The 21,767-nt window shown below is 46.8% G+C and overlaps 1 protein-coding gene across 2 annotated transcripts in view; it reads left to right on the top strand.

Moving 5' to 3' along the window:
- Positions 1-1,303: 1,303 nt before the first annotated feature.
- PDE2A (phosphodiesterase 2A) overlaps positions 1,304-21,767 on the top strand; it is a 549,912-nt gene continuing 529,448 nt past the window's right edge. Inside the window, exons 1-2 of one of the 2 annotated variants that reach the window (XM_068266568.1) lie at positions 1,304-1,511; positions 1,846-1,909. In XM_068266568.1, coding sequence (XP_068122669.1) covers positions 1,468-1,511; positions 1,846-1,909 — 108 coding nt within the window. In that variant the 5' untranslated portion in view covers positions 1,304-1,467. Of the gene's footprint in view, positions 1,512-1,685; positions 1,910-21,767 lie in introns of those variants that run through there. The other variant, XM_068266567.1, reaches the window with a different exon arrangement.

Below are 21,767 nucleotides of genomic sequence, written 5' to 3'. Positions count from 1 at the left end.
CATTATGTTATTTTGACTACAGTTTCTCTTTAAAGAGAACCCGAGGTGTGTTTAAAGAATGTTATCTGCATACAGAGGCTGGATCTGCCTATACAGCCCAGCCTCTGTTGCTATCCCAAACCCCCCTAAGGTCCCCCTGCACTCTGCAATCCCTCATAAATCACAGCCGTGCTGTGAGGCTGTGTTTACATCTGTAGTGTCAGTCTCAGCTGCTCCCCCGCCTGCTCGCCCTGCATAGCTCCGCTCCCTGCCCCCGTCCCTTTCCTCCAATCAGCAGGGAGGGAAGGGATGCAGGCAGGGACCGGAGTTCTGCAGGAGGCGGGGAGAGCAGCAGAAAGACACTATAGAGATAAACACAGCCAGCTCTGACAAGCTGTTTGTCAGCAGCGTGGCTGTGATTTATGAGGGATTGCAGAGTGCAGGGGGACCTTAGGGGGGTTTGGGATAGCAACAGAGGCTGGGCTGTATAGGCAGATCCAGCCTCTGTATGCAGATAACATTCTTCAAACCCACCTCGGGTTCCCTTTAAGGAACAATACAATAAAATGATCTGATTCAATGAAAATGATCGTTGCTACAAAAAAATGGAGAGCTTTTTTTTTTTTTATTTTTTATTTTTTTTTTATATATGAGTGAAAATTCCGATTGGATTTCCTGTTTTTTTTTATTTTTCTCAATCGGGAATGGCCAAAATTTCTGATCATTGTTTTGCAAGATTGCATGGTGTGTGGTAGATTGACAATTTCGTAATGTAATGTAAATTTTTTTTTCATAATTGGACAAAAATTGAATGTGTGTGGTACACTGGTCAAATTTTTTAAATGCTACAATCGATCAGAAAAATTGAATGTAGAAATGTAATAAATTATATGGTGTGTGGTCACCTTTAAACGTCATCGCATTCTGCACATCTCTCCTTTATTCCTGCTAAGTGCGGACCCCCATCCTCTTCTCCTGAGTCCAGCCTCCCCCCCCAATCCTCCACCACAGCTAGGTGTACAGACTGCAACTTAACTGCAACTAGTTGCAGATGACCTTCAGCAAGGTGGGAATGTCAAGGTGCAAAGCCCCCCCCCCCTAATCACACATATTAGATAATCCCCCCTCTACTCCAGCAAGGTGCAGAGCTCCCCCCCTCCCCTCCTAAAGTGCAGATCCCTCCCAGCAAGGTGCCTATTCCCCCCTCCTCTCCCCCTGCAAAGTGCAGATCCCTCCCAGCAAGGTGCAGCCTCGTCTCTCTGCTCTGCAGACCCCCATCCATCCAGCGCTATCACAGCAGCCGCTGTCTCTCCTGAATACCCCCAGCATCCAGCCCTGTCACAGCAGCCTCTGAAGCTCCAGCACTAGGACCCTGCGTCTCCCCCTGCACCGTGCATCCTCCGTGTCCCCCCCATCGGAGTGCAGTCTGTGGCACCACCGCTGGCTGCCTGGCTCTCTCTCCCCTTCGCCCCCTTCCTCTGAGCAGCGATGTGGCTCCTGCGTTCAGCTTGCCCCGTCTCTCTCGGGAGCAGGTGCGAACCACAGCGTAGATATAACCCTTTTCTGAAACAGCCTTGGGGAGGGCGTGAGGGAGGGCGCTGGGAGGGGCGGCTTTTGAAAAAGGATGGGTCTTTCTTTTTTTTTTTCTCCCTCCCCACCCTTCGCTGAGAGCCGTACAGGACTTCAGATGAATGTGTGTTTATACATGTAGTCCGGCGTGAAAGTGCGGAGAGCGTGCTTGCATGTGCTTGCCGTGTGCTTAGATGACGAGTGTTGTGGGAGAACTGGCAGCAGGGGGGATAAGCACGTTGGAGACATGGTCCTCATCCTACATCACATACTTATTGCCGTTCTTCGTTTCTTTAGACGGGGGCAGCAGGTCTTCCTGAAGGCGGACGAAGCGACGCCAGGATGCTCCGAAGCGCTCCAGGTAAGGAATAAAAAAGCTTTCACTGTCTTCTCTTTTCTTGGTTGCTTGGTTTCAGCTGTCAGCTTTGCATACGGCAGAGTGTCGCCTCTCCCAGCGGGAGCCGGCTGCCATCCTCCTGCCACGGTGCTTCGCTTTATTTTTGGGTTATGCCTTGGCACCCCTGTGACAGCTGGCAAGTCTGGGTAGTGCCACAGAGACTCTTTAATGAACTGTCAGAGGCTGGTGAACTGCAGGTTGGCATCCTCACACCTGGGAGGCAACTTCACTTCTGCCTCCAGAGTTTAGAGGACTGGGCTGCAGGGGGGGGCAACTCTGCTGGCAGGATGGGCACTTGGCCCCAGGGGGTAGAGTAACAGGTACAGATGCTGGCAGGATGGACACTTGCCCCCAGGTGGTAGAGTTACAGGTACAGGTGCTGGCAGGATGGGCACTTGGCCCCAGGTGGTAGAGTAACAGGTACAGGTGCTGGCAGGAGGGGCACATGACCCCAGGTGGTAGAGTAACAGGTACAGGTGCTGGCAGGATGGGCACTTGGCCCCAGGTGGTAGAGTAACAGGTACAGGTGCTGGCAGGAGGGGCACATGACCCCAGGTGGTAGAGTAACAGGTACAGGTGCTGGCAGGAGGGGCGCATGTTCCCAGGTGGTAGAGTAACAGGTACAGGTGCTGGCAGGAGGGGCGCATGTTCCCAGGTGGTAGAGTAACAGGTGCTGGCAGGAGGGGCTCACGGCCCCAGGTGGTGGAGTAACAGGTAGAGAGATGGTGCTGGCAGGAGGGGCGCATGGCCCCCAGGTGGTAGAGTAACAGGTACAGGTGCTGGCAGGAGGGGCGCATGGCCCCAGGTGGTGGAGTAACAGCTACAGGTGCTGGCAGGAGGGGCACATGACCCCAGGTGGTAGAGTTACAGGTACAGGTGCTGGCAGGATGGGCACTTGGCCCCAGGTGGTGGAGTAACAGGTACAGGTGCTGGCAGGAGGGGCACATGACCCCAGGTGGTAGAGTTACAGGTACAGGTGCTGGCAGGATGGGCACTTGGCCCCAGGTGGTGGAGTAACAGCTACAGGTGCTGGCAGAGCAGGTTCTGTTTCTGAGGTTTCAGGATCGGATTGTGGATTGGAGAGAATTTGGTGGATTGTCTGTAGGGGAAACGGTTTGCTTTTTTCGTGTGTTGGAATGAGTTGTTGGAGAGGTACAGCTGGTCGATGTTGTGCTCGCTCAGAAAACGGGTTGAGCCATCTGGATGCTGCATTAATTAATGTGTGTTGATTATTGATGGTAGTATTTTTTTATATTCATATGGTTCTGACGTATTCAACATTGAATCATTCTCGTTAGCTTACTCCTTCACATGTCTTATTAATATATAGCAGTTACAATAATAAGCTAGCTTTGTAGTGCTGTACGATGATTGTAGACAGATTACATTCCACCTTGGTATAGCCCCAAGAGCTTGCACTCTAATATCTTAAATGCAATCACACATTATTATTATACATTGATATAGCTCTGACATTTTCCACAGCGCTGTACAGAGATCACTGATTCATTCTGATCAGTCCCTGCACCAGAGGAGCTTACGCTCTAATGTCCTCACCACAGCCACACACTATTATTATACATTTATATAACTCTGACATACTCCACAGCGCTGTACAAAGATCAGTGATCCATCCCCATCAGTCTCTGCACCAGAGTAGCTTACACTCTAATGTCCTCACCACAGTCACACACTATTATTATACATTTATTTAGCTCTGATATATTCCACAGCGCTGTACAAAGATCAGTGATCCATCCCCATCAGTCTCTGCACCAGAGGAGCTTACACTCTAATGTCCTCACCACAGTCACACACTATTATTATACATTTATATAGCTCTGACATATTCCACAGCGCTGTACAGAGATCACCGATCCATTCCCATCAGTCTCTGCACCAGAGGAGCTTACACTCCATAATGTCCTCACCACAGCCACACACTATTATTATACATTTATATAGCTCTTACATATTCCACAGCGCTGTACAAAGATCAGTGATCCATCCCCATCAGTCTCTGCACCAGAGGAGCTTACACTCTAACGTCCTCACCACAGTCACACACTATTATTATTATACAATACAGAAATCACAATACCATTCCCTGATCACATGCACACACTATTATTTTATCCCGGGGGGGGTGTACACAATACCTAATGATCAACTCAGGCGATTGTTCACCCAGTCATGACGTGCCAATAATCAGCACATTGCAGAATTGCTGCTTTCACGCAGGATGCATGCACCTGACCTGCTGACAAATAGTGTGACAGTTTTTCCAGCTGCGATATGATATTTTCACTTAGGAAATCGATCTGCGTAATGTTATGATGATCACCCTCATGTGTTTTCCAGCCCCATAAGTGGAATTGCGTGCTTTGTCGGATTGTGAACATGAAGAGTTAACATGAGAAGAAAATAATGCATGAAAAGTTGGCGAACAAGATTGACCTGTTTGAGATTTTTTTTTTCATGCTTAAAGAATGTTATCGAACCTTAAAGCGTTCACGGCTGAGGTAGCGTAATCGCGAGCAGCGCAGGTAATTAGTGGCAGGAAGCGTGGCAGGATGGGGGCTGGCAGGTAGAGGCACACAGATACGCACGCCGCACTAATGCGAATATGTCATTCATACAGGTAAACAGTCATTTATAGATTGCTAAGGAGAGCGAGTGGCATGCTAATAGTTGAAAGCTGCAGTAGTTAATTGCTTTTTTTTCCAAAGTTATGTATACATGTCAGAAAAAAGTCGTTTGAAACATCTGACGAACTGCATATATCTTGTATTGGACAACAATCATTTAAAAAAAAAAACGCAGCCAGACATTATGCAACTGATATTGGGTATTGTGCCTGATACAACTATTGGATCAATTCAGACAGTGTTCTCCTCAGAATTTTTTTTCCAGCCGGGTGGCATGAAAAAATAGCCGGGTGGGGCGAGATGAGAATGCAGGGCTGGCGCTTCTCTGCTTACAGCAGAGGAAGAGGTGAGCAGATAACAGCCGGGTGGTCGCCAAAAATAGCCGGGTGGAGCACCCGCCTAAAAGAGCCTGAGGAGAACACTGTCAGACTACTATTGGACAGATGTTGGCCGTGTGTGTGCATGTCACTTCCGCTTGCACACGCAGTATTGGAATGACATCATCGTTTGGAATATCGGTGTATGAACAATGTTGTTTAAAGGACAACTGTAGTGAGAGGTATATGGAGGCTGCCATATGTATTTCCTTTTAAACAATACCAGTTGCCTGGCAGCCCTGCCGATCTATTTAGCTGCAGTAGTGTCTGAATCACACCAGAAACAAGCATGCAGCTAATCTTGTCAAACCTGACCATAATGTCAGATACACCTGATCTGCTGCATGCTTGTTCAGGGGCTGTGGCTAAAAGTATTAGAGGCAGAGGATCAGCAGGACAGCCAGGCAACTGGTAAAGTAGCCCCCCATATCCCTCTCGTTACAGTTGTCCTTTAAACTGCTTGTCGATTCTTTTTGCCGGGTAATGTGGTTTGAGCGACATTGCTTGTTTGCCGTCTGTCATCTAGCATGTGTACAGAGCTGTATCGGTTTGCAGCAACTTGGATTTATTTGCGTGTGATTGGCCATCAGTACAGCTTACAGCTTAGCCCCTCCTGAGGCTGTGATACCACCGCCAGGCCCCTACATCGCACTCACTGACTTTTGCTGCAACAACGTTTGTGGAAGAAATCAGAGCCATGTCTCGTTGACAGAACCGTGAGGATATTCAGACTCTACAGATAAATCTGGTCGTAGGAATTGATCCCAGGAACCCAACGCTGCAAGCCAGCAGTACTCCTCACTATACGTTACTTAAAGGGAAACTCTGCTTGTACTGAATAGAAAAGCCATCGCTTTAGTTCCATTTGCTTCAAGGGATAATGGTGTGCATTATCTCAGCGCCGGTCACAAGGCAGTGTCCATGCTTGTTTATAGTCTTTGTTAGTCTACGTGTTGAAAACAAGCAACAAGGCCTCCCGCTCTGCGCAGTTATTTACTCATGCTGGAAGATGGGTATTTTGGGACGGTCTGTACTCCAGACAGAGGGCAGTTGATACCCACATAATCACAAGGATCATTTACTATGGAACTAGAAGTCCCAGCTTGCACAGTTTTGGTGGACTTCATGCCTCAGCATGCCTTTTCAAGCTATTTTTTTTTAATTATTTATGAACATGGAGGGAAATCTGTAAAAATCATTCACATGCAGAACATTCAACCCAAAAAGCAAAACCAGACAAAATGAATACACAATTTCACGTGAATTTAAAGGAACAGAACTGCGAAAAATGTAAAATACATGTAAACACATAAGTACTATCCTCCCAGAGTTAGGCCTGGATCCCACTAGAGTGTTTTTTTCAGTGTTTAGGGAGCGCTTTCAATCACTAGCGATTTCCCTAAACGCTCTGCCAATGTGAATGGATGGGACAGATTGCACACAGCAATTGAGATTAAGCAAATCGCAATCGCAGGACATGCAGCAGGGAGTGTTTCCATTCTAATGGATTGTACTATAGGAGCAGGAAAATCGCTCCCAAAATCGATTGCAAAACACTATCACAAATCGCTAGTGATTGCGGATAGCGCTTTGCGCTTTCTGGTGGGTTCCAGGCCTAAAATGCACCATCAATGACTTGCCTCCTATGTTCCTGTCACTTACACTAGGCAGTAAACGTCTGAGGTCTGGAACCCATTACAAATCGCCATCGCAATCACTAGAGTTTTTAACGAGCGTTTGGTAAGCGATTTCATGAGTGTTTTCTGGCGATTTTGGTAGCGATTTTAAGAAGTTTTTGCCAGCGATTGTGTTGCGATTTGCGATTTTAATTCTGATTGGTCCTTTCAGTTAATTTTCATTTTTTTTTACAGTGTGCAGTAATTTAAAAACGCTAGCAAATCGCTCTGGTTTTGACGAGCGATTACGCCAGCGTTTATATACTTTACATTGCAAAAACACTAACGTTTAAAAACGCTCCAGTGGAATTTGGCCCATCCATTAACATTGGCAGAGCGTTTAGGGAAATCGCTAGCGTTTTGAAAACCTTTCTAAACGCTCAAAAAAATCGCTCTAATGGGTTCCAGCCCTCAGACAAGTTTTGGACCATCTCCTCATGGTGGATTCTCAGTATTTCCTTATTTTTTACAAAAGCACTCTATGAAATAGATTTGAACAAGGATAGCAGCCTACCTCCCTATTGCTTGCATATATTTTGGCTGTTGGACTCATCAACTGCCAGTCAGTCAGTGCTTTTGAAAGAAAGAAAACACTGAGAATCCCCATGAGGCGATGGGCTAGTCCAAAAGCGGTCAGATTTTTACAACTTACTATTAGAGTTGGGCCGAACGGTTCGCCTGCGAACGGTTCCATGCGAACTTCAGTGGTTCGCGTTCGCGTCCCGCAGGCGAACCTTTGCGGAAGTTCGGTTCGCCCCATAATGCACATGGAGGGTCAACTTTGACCCTCTACATCACAGTCAGCAGGCCCAGTGTAGCCAATTAGGCTACACTAGCCCCTGGAGCCCCACCCCCCTTATATAAGGCAGGCAGCGGCGGCCATTACGGTCACTCGTGTGCTGCCTGCGTTAGTGAGAGTAGGGCGAGCTGCTGCAGACTGTCTCTCAGGGAAAGATTAGTTAGGCTTAACTTGTTCCTGTCTGGCTGCATACCTGTTCTGTGAACCCACCACTGCATACCTGTGCTGTGAACCCACCACTGCATACCTGTGCTGTGAACCCACCACTGCATACCTGTGCTGTGAACCCACCACTGCATACCTGTGCTGTGAACCCACCACTGCATACCTGTGCTGTGAACCCACCACTGCATACCTGTTCAGTGAACCTGCCACTGCATACCTGTTCTGTTCAGTGGACCCGCCACTGTATACCTGTTCATTGAACCCACCACTGCATACCTGTGCTGTGAACCCACCACTGCATACCTGTTCTGTGAACCCACCACTGCATACCTGTGCTGTGAACCCACCACTGCATACCTGTTCAGTGAACCTGCCACTGCATACCTGTTCTGTTCAGTGGACCCGCCACTGTATACCTGTTCATTGAACCCACCACTGCATACCTGTGCTGTGAACCCACCACTGCATACCTGTTCTGTGAACCCACCACTGCATACCTGTGCTGTGAACCCACCACTGCATACCTGTTCAGTGAACCCGCCACTGCATACCTGTTCTGTTCAGTGGACCCGCCACTGTATACCTGTTCAGTGAACCCGCCACTGCATACCTGTTGTGTTCAGTGAACCTGCCACTGCATACCTGTTCTGTGAACCCGCCACTGTATACCTGTTCTGTTTAGTGAACCCGCCACTGTATACCTGTTCTGTTTAGTGAACCCGCCACTGCATACCTGTTCTGTTCAGTGGACCCGCCACTGTATACCTGTTCAGTGAACCCGCCACTGCATACCTGTTGTGTTCAGTGAACCTGCCACTGCATACCTGTTCTGTGAACCCGCCACTGTATACCTGTTCTGTTTAGTGAACCCGCCACTGCATACCTGTTCTGTTCAGTGGACCCGCCACTGTATACCTGTTCAGTGAACCCGCCACTGCATACCTGTTGTGTTCAGTGAACCTGCCACTGCATACCTGTTCTGTGAACCCGCCACTGTATACCTGTTCTGTTTAGTGAACCCGCCACTGTATACCTGTTCTGTTTAGTGAACCCGCCACTGCATACCTGTTCTGTTCAGTGGACCCGCCACTGTATACCTGTTCAGTGAACCCGCTACTGCATACCTGTTCTGTTCACGGTTACACGGTGAGTTTGGTGTGTCAGTGTGAAGCAGTACCTTAATTACACTACCTGATTGATGTATACACATGCAAGATGTTTGAAAGCACTTTAGGCCTGTCATTTAGCATTCAATGTGATTTCTGCCCTTAAAACGCTGCTTTGCGTCAAATCCAGATTTTTCCCTGGGACTTTTGGCATGTATCCCACTCCGCCATGCCCCCCCTCCAGGTGTTAGACCCCTTGAAACATCTTTTCCATCACTTTTGTGGCCAGCATAATTATTTTTTTTTTTAAAAGTTCGCATCCCCATTGAAGTCTATTGCGGTTCGCGAACTTTAACGCGAACCGAACCTTCCGCGGAAGTTCGCGAACCAGGTTCGCGAACCTAAAATCGGAGGTTCGGCCCAACTCTACTTACTATAGGTGGTAATGACGTAGGAAAAAGGGTAAAACAAATGCAAATTGTATAAATATGTATTTTACTATTTTCCGCGATAGTGCTTGCTGAAGAACCACAGGTCCCAGCATTCTCTCACCTGGAACAGGTAGGCAGGTCTGATGTCCTGTCTTCCTCCTAACTTTCTAGATCTGCATGCTCGCCCCGAGGGAGGGACCTGGCATTATAACCAGCTTTTTGGTAGTTTTAGGAAATCCACAATAGCAAACTCAAGGGGTCCTATTTATAAAGAGTGATGGTTTAAAAATTTTTTTGAAAAGAAGCACTGAAATGGTGATCTTTTCAACTGATTGCCACTTTTGTAACTTTACCTGATAGGCAGACCAGGATCATCCATATGACAACCTAGGCAGGTGCCTGGGGCAGAGCCCAGAGTTTTTTTTACTCATCTTAGCTTACCAGAAAGACTTTCATGGGAAACCAAAGCTACTACCTTACCTTGGGCCCCATTTTGTCCTTATCCTTCTCTGCAGATTAGTGCTGTTGACCCCTTTATAAACAGGCCCCTTCTCTGGTGACGGGAGTTCTGTGAGACCTTCCAGTCGGTTCCTTGGTGATAGGTTTGTTGTCAGTAGGGACAGGTGATAGGTTGGTTGTCAGTGGTGATTGGTGATAGGTTGATTGGCAGTGGTGATTGGTGATAGGTTGGTTGTAAGTGATGATTGGTGATAGGTTGTCAGTAATGATTGGTGATAGGTTGGTTCTCAGTAATGATTGGTGATAGGTTGTTAGTAGTGATTGGTGATGGGTTGTCAGTAGTGATTGGTGATGGGTTGGTTGTCAGCGGTGATAGGTTGTCAGTAATGATTGGTGATAGGTTGTTAGTAGTGATTGGTGATGGGTTGGTTGTCAGCGGTGATAGGTTGTCAGCGGTATCAGGATTGTTGACTCCAGTCCTGACCCTGCTTGTGTCTGGAGTGCTGTCCCCAGGAGCTGGGGGCGTCCGGGGATGTGACAATGACAGCTCTCAGCTCCTGCTCGGATAGACGAATTCCGGACTCGCCAGCTCTGGAATCCCGTTGTCCTGCCGTCTCCATAATTAGCCGAGGCTAAATTTATCAGAGAAACATTCTGACACCGTCTATAAACAGCTCCCGGCAGAGACAGCTGCGAGATCGCCCCCCTCCCAGCTCGCCAGACAGACAGGGCCAGGGGCTCGTCAGCTCTCACATCCAGCCTACATCACTGGAGCCGTCCTTAAAGGGAGAGCGGTACAGAGGCTGACATTGCTGTTACCTTTCCATTACAGAATCCATCTTCCAAGCCATCATACCAATTCCAGTTCCGCGCCTGGAACAAGCATGCAGCCAGTGGAATTAAAGGGGTTCTGTGTATATTTTTAAAAACAAAAACTGACACTTACCTGGGCCTTCTACTTGCCCCCTACAGCTGTCCTGTCCCGCGCCGTCCTCTACGATCCTCCGTTCCCCGCCGCCGGTCACGGTCCAATTATTCGTCTTACTAGACGAATGCATATTTTAGTAAGCACCCGGCTGTCATCGGCTTGCCTCCTCATTCTTGTCCTATGCTGTAATCAGAGTTGCGCCGGTCCTGCATTTCCCCATCGTGCCCCACCTGGCTACTTTTTCATGCCACCCAACTAAAATATTTCTGGGGAGAACACTGTACAGTAAAAGCTTGTGCCTGTACAGATAATAAACTAGCTGCAGTGTGTGCTGATCCCTGCTTCCTCCAGTATGTACAGTATAAGCTGTTACTCTGTGCCTGTACTGATAGTAAACTAGCTGCAGTGTGTGCTGATCTCTGTTACCTCCAGTATGTACATTATAAGCTGTTACTCTGTGCCTGTACTGATAGCAAGCTAGCTGCAGTGTATGCTGATCCCTGCTTCCTCCAGTATGTACAGTATAAGCTGTTACTCTGTGCCTGTACTGATAGTAAACTAGCTGCAGCGTGTGCTGGTCTCTGCTGCCCCCTGTATGTACAGTATAAGCTGTTACTGTGCCTGTACTGATAGTAAACTAGCTGTAGTGTGTGCTGTCCTCTGCTATCTCCAGTATGTACAGTATAAGCCGTTACTCTGTGCCTGTACTGATAGTAAACTAGCTGTAGTGTGTGCTGATCCCTGCTTCCTCCAGTATGTACAGTATAAGCTGTTACTCTGTGCCTGTACTGACAGTAAACTAGCTGCAGTGTGTGCTGATCTTTGCTGCCTCCAGTATGTACAGTATAAGCTGTTACTCTGTGCCTGTACTGATAGTAAACTAGCTGCAGTGTGTGCTGATCACTGCTACCTCCAGTATGTACAGTATAAGCTGTTACTGTGTCTGTACTGATAGTAAACTAGCTGCAGTGTGTGCTGATCTCTGCTGCCTCCAGTATGTACAGTATAAGCTGTTACTCTGGGCCTGTACTGATAGTAAACTAGCTGCAGTCTGTGCTGATCTCTGCTGCCTCCAGTATGTACAGTATAAGCTGTTACTCTGGGCCTGTACTGATAGTAAACTAGCTGCAGTGTGTGCTGATCTCTGCTACCTCCAGTATCAGCTGTTACTCTGTGCCTGTGCTGATAGTAAACTAGCTGCAGTGTGTGCTGATCTCTGCTTCCTCCAGTATGTACTGTATAAGCTGTTACTCTGTGCCTGTACGGATAGTAAACTAGCTGCAGTGTGTGCTGATCTCTGCTACCTCCAGTATGTACAGTATTATTATTAGTATTATTATTTTGTATTTATATAGCGCCGACATATTACGCAGCGCTGTACAGTGCATATATATATATATATATTGTCTTGTCACTAACTGTCCCTCAAAGGAGCTCACAATCTAATCCCTACCATTGCCATATGTCTATATTATGTAGTGTAAGTACTGTAGTCAGTATAAGCTGTTACTCTGTGCCTGTACTGATAGTAAACTAATTGCAGTGTGTGCTGATCTCTGTTACCTCCAGTATAAGGTGTTGTTCTGTACCTGTGCTGATAATAAACTAGCTGCAGCATGTGCTGATTTCTGCTGCCTCTAGTATATACAGTATAAGCTTTTACTCAGTGCCTGTACTGATAGTAATCTAGCTGCAGTGTGCTGATCACTGCTGCCTCCAATATGTACAGTATAAGCTGTTACTCAGTGCCTGTACTGATAGCAAGCTAGCTGCAGTGTGTGCTGACCTCTGCTACCTCCAGTATGTACAGTATAAGCTGTTACTCTGTGCCTGTACTGATAGTAATCTAACTGCAGTGTGTGCTGACCTCTGCTACCTCCAGTATGTACAGTATAAGCTGTTACTCTGTGCCTGTACTGATAGTAATCTAGCTGCAGCTTGTGCTGATCTCTGCTACCTCCAGTATGTACAGTATAAGCTGTTACTCTGTGCCTGTACTGATAGTAAACTAGCTGCAGTGTGCTGATCACTGCTGCCTCCAGTATGTACAGTATAAGCTGTTACTCTGTGCCTGTACCGTTAGTAAACTAACTGCAGCGTGTGCTGATCTCTGCTACCTTCACTACGTACAGTATAAGCTGTTACTCTGTGTCTGTACTGATAGTAAACTAACTGCAGTGTATGCTGATCTCTGTTACCTCCAGTATTAGGTGTTGTTCTGTACCTATGCTGATAGTAAACTAGCTGCAGCATGTGCTGATTTCTGCTGCCTTTAGTATATACAATATAAGCTGTTACTCAGTGCCTGTACTGATAGTAAACTAGCTGCAGTGTGTGCTGACCTCTGCTATCTCAAGTATGTACAGTATAAGCTACAGTATGCAAAGTATTAGCTGTTACTCTGTCTCTGTACTGATAGTAAACTAGCTGCAGTGCGTGATGAACTCTTCTACCCCAATCTGTACAGTATAAGCTGTTACTCGGTGCCTGTACTGATAGTAAACTAGTTGCGGTGTTGTGTGTTACTGTATCTCCTTATAGGACCATTATTCTGATATTAAATACAACATATTTAATACATACGTGTAAGATATACATTTGTCCTAGAATAAAATGCACTATAAATTACCTTTGTCTCTGTCAGTTTGGGATTTGCTAGATTTTTACTACCTACTAAGAATGGCCTAGGGAAAATTGATTGGTCCATTTTAGTCTACATGTGCTTGCACTAGTTCCAAAGACTCATTTTTTGTGTCCACACTATAGCCTTGTGACTGCCACTCAGTCAAGTATTTAACTCAGAGTCACACTCAGGGTGCAGGAATTGTACAGTGGAGTGAAGAGACACTGAGGAGATGTACTCTCTTGTGCAGAGCCTTCAGGGAAGCAGTGCTGAAAGTGGCAGCATTTCTTTATTATTCTGCAGGAAGTGGCATCACTGGTCACATGACCTTACAGGAGATGATTGTGTTTGTAAAGCATGCTGTGCAGCACAGGGCTCTGCATTTGTAATGGGCAGCTATCATCTTTGCTATCGCCTTTGCCTCATTGCTCAGAGCTCCCAGCTGTCCTCCTTTTGGAACCCAATCCCTCTGTCCCTCTTTCCTCCTCATTTGTCCGTCTTTCAGATTTTATGTACAGGTCTGTGTAAATATATGTAGTTTTCTACTGAAAATGTGCTTAAAGAGAATCTGTGCTGTGAAAATCTTACATAAATAAACATACCAGCCGGTTTGTAGTCTTCTCCTAGCCCACTCTGTGACATTTTTGCAGCTCCCGCTGCTTTCCTGGTGATAAAATCACTGTTTAATTCATTGTTTTTGTAAACAATGAAGATGGCCGCCAAACAGGATGTACATCATCAGAGCAGGTGCCTGTTTGCAGAGGCTCCTCACAAACCTGACTTGATTGCTGGAATGTTACTCCAAGTGTTGCCTTAGCTGCTTGTCTGCGCTCTGCACTGATCTCTCTGCACTCAGAGCTGTTTGGAATGTCTCAGCTCCAGGAGCCTTGCAGAGATGCTAGCTGTGAGCAGAGACATTGCCTGTGACTCATACAAACACAGGAGAGCCTGCAGGGGGCGTGCAGGGGTGTGCATAACTTCTCCCTATCACAGCAGAGACAATGCATTCCTCTTTAGCTCCACAAGGCTTGACAAAGGAAAGAAGATTAGGTATATTACAGAGACAGTGCAACTAGAAAAGGCTGCAGTAAGCCAGAGCACATGAGAACAGGTATAGGAACTTATAGGATAGAAGAAATAAGGCTGCAAATTTTATTACAGTTTCTTTAGTAGATTCCAAACGGTATTCCCATCCTTTAAACTGATATACAGTATTCCTTATTTTTGTATGCTAATGTTAAGTAAAATTAGCTAATATTAAGATAAAAAGACTGGTGTGGTTTGAAGTATAAAATTACATCTTTTTTTTATGAATTCTATATGGTATGCCTGACTAGGGGTGTAGTGGGGGCGTGATCATGGGAGTGGCAGGGGCCTGTTTTAACCCATTTGCAGCTTCAAAGGAATTCTCTTATTTGACTTCAGCTTGCAGAACTTGTGCTGTAAATACCTGGACTTCTTTGATGTCTCTCTGTTAGCAGAGGATATAGAAACTAATGGCAGAAGTCCTCTGTTATTGTCTAACACTGCCCCCTGGTAACAATAAATACACATTACAGCAGTACTAATCAGTTAATGTAACCAAATAAGGGATAAAAAATGTGCCCTGAAGTGACATGTCACATGATGAGATAGACATGTGTACGTATGTGTTCCTTTTTTTTTCTTTCTCTGTCTGAAAGAGTTAAATATCAGGTATGTAAGTGGCTGACTCAGTCCTGACTACAGTGTGACCCTCACTGATAAGAAATTCCAACTATAAAACACCTTCCTGCAGAAAATGGCATCTGAGAGCAAGAAAGAGATAACAAGGGGAATTTCTTATCAGTGAGGGTCACACTGTAGTCACTTCCTGTCTGAGTCAGAACTGAGTCAGCCACTTACATACCTGATATTTAACTCTTTCAGGCAAAGAAAGAAAAGAAGGAACACAGCCTAGTTATTTGTGTGCTAGGCACACAAAAATACCCATGTCTATCTCATCATGTCACATGTCACTTCGGGTATCCTTTAAATAAACTGGCCTGGAGTTCTTGCAAGCCTCTGAATACATTGGCTTGTAAAGGGTTAAAAGTGCTCATCTTTGTTATCTCACAGTGTTGGTAGGTATGACTTCTATAGTCATGGAGCAAGTAGTTACTGCGGAGCTGCACCCAGCATTGGAAGCATTAGTGATTTGCAGTTACCCTTGTGGCCCAAAGCCTGTCACACTCGGCCTGTAACTCCTTTGTGTGGCCTTTCTGTAGGCTAGCCCTAGATACATCAGAGACAAGTGACAGGAAACACATCGTGGTGCAGCAATAGTGTGAATTCTCTTGCCCTAGAAGCTGACAATCTGCCCAGAGCTGCAGGAAGCCCTGCGCTCATGCATCTCTTCTCCTGAGTGGGGTACACATGTCTCGGTAGCAGCTTGTTTATCAGGGCCTCTAGGCGGCGGATCTCGTACAGTGTGGGAAGAATGCCGTCGCCGGTTTCTCCAGCCTGGAAATCCAATTAATCGCAGCCTGGATGTTTGTCTGAAATAATTTGGACGCGCTTCTCGTGATAAACGCCAGCTTGCAGCTCCTGTGATATCGTCTGCTCGCTGGCTGCAGATCTACCAGAAGGCACGGCGTTATCCTTAACTCGCCGTGTCATTGTGCAGATCTCTGTTACAGCAGCTGCTTAATGAGAATCAGATATTAATGCAAACGAGTCGCTTATTAAACATTCACCCTTCCAGCAAATATCTCTTCCCTGCAAAGTGAACATCGATATCTTCAAAGGATCGCTCGCAGCACCTCTAATCTCAGCTGCGAGTTCTGGTCACATGTTCCTCTCTGAGGGCGGCACTATGATACATTCTGGTCACATGTTCCTCTCTGCGGGCGGCACTATGATACATTCTGGTCACATGTTCCTCTCTAGGGGCGGCACTATGATGCATTCTGGTCACATGTTCCTCTCTGAGATGCAGCACTGTGATACCTTCAGTGATTGGTGTTAGGGAGGAGTTCTGGTCACATGGTCCGCTCTGAGGGGCTGCACTGTGATACCTTCAGTGATTGGTGTTAGGGGGAGTTCTGGTCACATGGTCCTCTCTGAGGGGCTGCACTGTGATACCTTCAGTGATTGGTGTTAGGGGGGAGTCCTGGTGACATGGTCCTCTCTGAGGGGCTGCACTGTGATACCTTCAGTGATTGGTGTTAGGGGGGAGTTCTGGTCACATGGTCCTCTCTGAGGGGCAGCACTGTGATACCTTCAGTGATTGGTGTTAGGGGGGAGTTCTGGTCTACCTTCAGTGATTGGTGTTAGGGAGGAGTTCTGGTCACATGGTCCGCTCTGAGGGGCTGCACTGTGATACCTTCAGTGATTGGTGTTAGGGGGAGTTCTGGTCACATGGTCCTCTCTGAGGGGCTGCACTGTGATACCTTCAGTGATTGGTGTTAGGGGGGAGTTCTGGTCACATGGTCCTCTCTGAGGGGCAGCACTGTGGTACCTTCAGTGATTGGTGTTAGGGGGGAGTTCTGGTCACATGGTCCTCTCTGAGGGGCTGCACTGTGGTACCTTCAGTGATTGGTGTTAGGGGGGAGTTCTGGTCACATGGTCCTCTCTAAAGGGGCTGCACTGTGATACCTTCAGTGATTGGTGTTAGGGGGGAGTTCTGGTCACATGGTCCTCTCGGAGGGGCTGCACTGTGATACCTTCAGTGATTGGTGTTAGGGGGGAGTTCTGGTCACATGGTCCTCTCTGAGGGGCTGCACTGTGATACCTTCAGTGATTGGTGTTAGGGGGGAGTTCTGGTCACATGGTCCTCTCTGAGGGGCTGCACTGTGATACCTTCAGTGATTGGTGTTAGGGGGGAGTTCTGGTCACATGGTCCTCTCTGAGGGGCTGCACTGTGATACCTTCAGTGATTGGTGTTAGTGGGGAGTTCTGGTCACATGGTCCTCTCTGAGGGGCTGCACTGTGATACCTTCAGTGATTGGTGTTAGGGGGGAGTTCTGGTCACATGGTCCTCTCTGAGGGGCAGCACTGTGATACCTTCAGTGATTGGTGTTAGGGGGGAGTTCTGGTCACATGGTCCTCTCTGAGGGGCTGCACTGTGATACCTTCAGTGATTGGTGTTAGGGGGGAGTTCTGGTCACATGGTCCTCTCTGAGGGGCTGCACTGTGATACCTTCAGTGATTGGTGTTAGGGGGGAGTTCTGGTCACATGGTCCTCTCTGAGGGGCTGCACTGTGATACCTTCAGTGATTGGTGTTAGGGGGGAGTTCTGGTCACATGGTCCTCTCTGAGGGGCAGCACTGTGATACCTTCAGTGATTGGTGTTAGGGGGGAGTTCTGGTCACATGGTCCTCTCTGAGGGGCAGCACTGTGATACCTTCAGTGATTGGTGTTAGGGGGGAGTTCTGGTCACATGGTCCTCTCTGAGGGGCTGCACTGTGATACCTTCAGTGATTGGTGTTAGGGGGGAGTTCTGGTCACATGGTCCTCTCTGAGGGGCAGCTCTGTGATACCTTCAGTGATTGGTGTTAGGGGGGAGTTCTGGTCACATGGTCCTCTCTGAGGGGCTGCACTGTGATACCTTCAGTGATTGGTGTTAGGGGGGAGTTCTGGTCACATGGTCCTCTCTGAGGGGCTGCACTGTGATACCTTCAGTGATTGGTGTTAGGGGGGAGTTCTGGTCACATGGTCCTCTCTGAGGGGCTGCACTGTGATACCTTCAGTGATTGGTGTTAGGGGGAGTTCTGGTCACATGGTCCTCTCTGAGGGGCTGCACTGTGATACCTTCAGTGATTGGTGTTAGGGAGGAGTTCTGGTCACATGGTCCTCTCTGAGGGGCTGCACTGTGATACCTTCAGTGATTGGTGTTAGGGGGGAGTTCTGGTCACATGGTCCTCTCTGAGGGGCTGCACTGTGATACCTTCAGTGATTGGTGTTAGGGGGGAGTTCTGGTCACATGGTCCTCTCTGAGGGGCTGCACTGTGATACCTTCAGTGATTGGTGTTAGGGGGAGTCCTGGTCACATGGTCCTCTCTGAGGGGCTGCACTGTGATACCTTCAGTGATTGGTGTTAGGGAGGAGTTCTGGTCACATGGTCCTCTCTGAGGGGCTGCACTGTGATACCTTCAGTGATTGGTGTTAGGGGGGAGTTCTGGTCACATGGTCCTCTCTGAGGGGCTGCACTGTGATACCTTCAGTGATTGGTGTTAGGGGGGAGTTCTGGTCACATGGTCCTCTCTGAGGGGCTGCACTGTGATACCTTCAGTGATTGGTGTTAGGGGGAGTCCTGGTCACATGGTCCTCTCTGAGGGGCTGCACTGTGATACCTTCAGTGATTGGTGTTAGGGGGGAGTTCTGGTCACATGGTCCTATCTGAGGGGCTGCACTGTGATACCTTCAGTGATTGGTGTTAGGGGGGAGTTCTGGTCACATGGTCCTATCTGAGGGGCTGCACTGTGATACCTTCAGTGATTGGTGTTAGGGGGGAGTTCTGGTCACAAATTGCTGCACATCCGATTCTGAGTTTTGGCATTTTTCAGGCTTTGGCTTTCGGTGGTATTTTGGATTGCACATTTTCTGTGCATACCACTGAATGTTTGTATCTAAATAATTCACTTCAAAATCAGATGTGATTTTCACTTATTAAATATGATTTTTCTGCGTTCTTTTGACTTATACTACATTCAATTCGCACACTGGAAAAAAAGGATCACTGCAGAAAAAAACGCAAACACCTAATAAAAATAATAAAAAACACAGATCATATGCGAGACCATTCAGAAAGATTAGATGTGCAACAAACACAAAATCACAATTCCACAGGATGCATATGAATTTTAATAGGCTGTAAATGGGTGCTGGAGATGTACGCAAACAGCGCACTTCTCTTACCTTAGATGGGCTCCGACTGACGGAAGTGCGGGGACCTGGTTCTCGTAGCTGCAGGCAGTTAAGGACGGCGGCGTGGGAGCGATCAGAGCGAATGGGGCTGGAGGAAGCCCCAGGTATGTATAAAACTTTTTCATTTTTGTCTCTGCTTCACATTAAAGAATACCTGAAGTGACATGTGATATGATGAGATAGACGTGTGTATGTACAGTGCCAAGCACACTAGTAACTATGCTGTGTTCCTTTTTTTCTTTCTCTTCCTGAAAGAGTTAAATATCAGGTATGTAAGTGACAGCTTCGGACTGGGTCAGACTATAGCATAACCTTCACAGATAAGTAATTACAGCCATAAAGCACTTTCCTGTCAGTAAATGGCTTCTGAGAGCAGGAAAGAGATAAAAAGGGTTAATAGTTCATAGATTTGAGCTCTGGCATACTTCAATGAAGGTGACAATGAAACTGTAAAAACTTTAAAACTAGATTTAAATTGTTAGAATTTAAGTATTATATGCTTGAATTCGTAGGCCTCAGTTACTTTAACTAAAAATAAAACTGTTACAGTAAGTCATTTTTAGGAGAAGGAGGATAAATACAATTGTTTCTCATCGGTTTATTTTCACCTCGGATGTCCTTGAAAAACCTAGCAATTTCTCCATGTTCTGTGTATAGTAGGGACATCACCAGTAGTACCTTACCAAAAGTCTCAGAAATAATATGTAGGAAAGAAGCCATAGTAGCATGTCTGTTAAGCCAACATGTAGCTATTACAGGGCAGTGGAGTCGGTGCAAAAATCATTTAACTGTGACTCTTAAAGGGATACTGTAGGGGGGTCGGGGGAAAATGAGTTGAAATTACCCGGGGCTTCTAATGGTCCCCCGCAGACATCCTGTGCCCGCGCAGCCACTCACCGATGCTCCGGCCCCGCCTCCAGTTCACTTCTGGAATTTCTGACTTTAAAGTCAGAAAAACCACTGCGCCTGCATTGCCGTGTCCTCGCTCCCGTTGATGTCACCAGGAGTGTATTGCACAAGTCCAGTATTGTCTTTGGTCTGCGCAGTATGCTCCTGGTGCCATCAGCGGGAGCGAGGACACGGCAATGCAGGCGCAGTGGTTTTCTGACTTTAAAGTCAGAAATTCCAGAAGTGAACTGGAGGCGGGGCAGGAGCATCGGTGAGTGGCTGCGTGGGCACAGGATGTCTGCGGGGGACCATTAGAAGCCCCGGGTAACTTCAACTCATTTTCCCCACGACCCCCCCTACAGTATCCCTTTAAGGCTCATACACACATCAGACTATAGTCATTGGAAAATGAAAGATCACAGAGCAATCTTACCACCTTTCATGTAGTATGAGAGCCATAACTTCACAGTCTTTTCTATGGAGCTGAACTCCCCATCAGAAAAAATCTTTGCAAGATGCTGCACACACAGATGCTGTACAGACACAAAAGATCAGTATCTGCAAAAGATCTGTTCCTGCAAAAAATCCATTCCTGCAAATTGCATTCATAGTCTATGAGATCTGCAGATCATCATACACACATGATTTAACTGACATTCATCTGCAGATCAAGCAATCATCCACAGATCTGAAAATCCATCCTGGTGGATCTGATCTGCAGATGAATGTCAGTTAAATCATGTGTGTATGATGATCTGCAGATCTCATAGACTATCATTGCAATTTGCAGGAATGGATCTTTTGCAGGAACAGATCTTTTGCAGATAATGATCTTTTGTGTCTGTACAGCATCTGTGTGTGCAGCATCTTGCAAAGATTTCTGTCTGATGGGGAGTTCCCAGCTCCATAGAATAGACTGTGAAGGTGTGGCTCTCATACTACATGGAAGGGGGTAAGATTTCTGTCTGATGGGGAGTGCAGCTCCATAGAATAGACTGTGTAGGTATGGCTCTCATACTACATGAAGGGGGTAAGATTTCTGTCTGATGGGGAGTTCCCAGCTCCATAGAATAGACTGTGAAGGTGTGGCTCTCATACTACATGGAAGGGGGTAAGATTTCTGTCTGATGGGGAGTGCAGCTCCATAGAATAGACTGTGTAGGTGTGGCTCTCATACTCCATGGAAGGGGGTAAGATCTCTGTCTGATGGGGAGTGCAGCTCCATAGAAAAGACTGTGTAGAGTATGGCTCTCATACTACATGGAAGGGTGGTAAGATTAGTCTGTGATCTTTCACTTTCAAAAGACTATGGTCTGATGTGTGTATGTGGCCTAACTCCAGGTACCCAAAATTGCTCCGACTCCTCGAGTCCAACTCCACAGTATAGATGGCCCAGCCTTGGAGAACTAATGGAGAAGCACATGATCAGTTTGATCAGCTGATACATTTGTAAGCCTCTGATTTGCTGTGATGACTTCCTGGTTTAACACATGATCATGACCAGCTGGGCCATCTATAACAGCTCTGATAGATAATGTAACATTGTTTCAGCATGTTTCCTGTTAAACATCCAATGATTTTTAGTGCGCAAAGTTTTTACTGTTTTTCACATAAACCATTATTTGTATAATTCATTTTTTGGGTTTGCAATGTTGGCTTCCTGAGATAATGTCAGATGCTGTGACATGGTGTAAAATAAAATTAAAAATGTAAAGGCAAATGTGAATCAATTAATTTGCTTTTTTTTTCTGTTGGCGTTTGCATTGGCAGCACCCACTGAGTGGAATGGGAAGTTGCCTGTAAATCAGAGGATATTTATATGCAGTGACGGGATTA

This window comes from Hyperolius riggenbachi, chromosome 2 (genome assembly GCF_040937935.1).
Source record: "Hyperolius riggenbachi isolate aHypRig1 chromosome 2, aHypRig1.pri, whole genome shotgun sequence".
Lineage (NCBI taxonomy): Eukaryota > Metazoa > Chordata > Amphibia > Anura > Hyperoliidae > Hyperolius > Hyperolius riggenbachi.
Note: the sequence above shows the minus strand (reverse complement) of the source record. Positions and strands in the feature narration are given on the sequence as shown.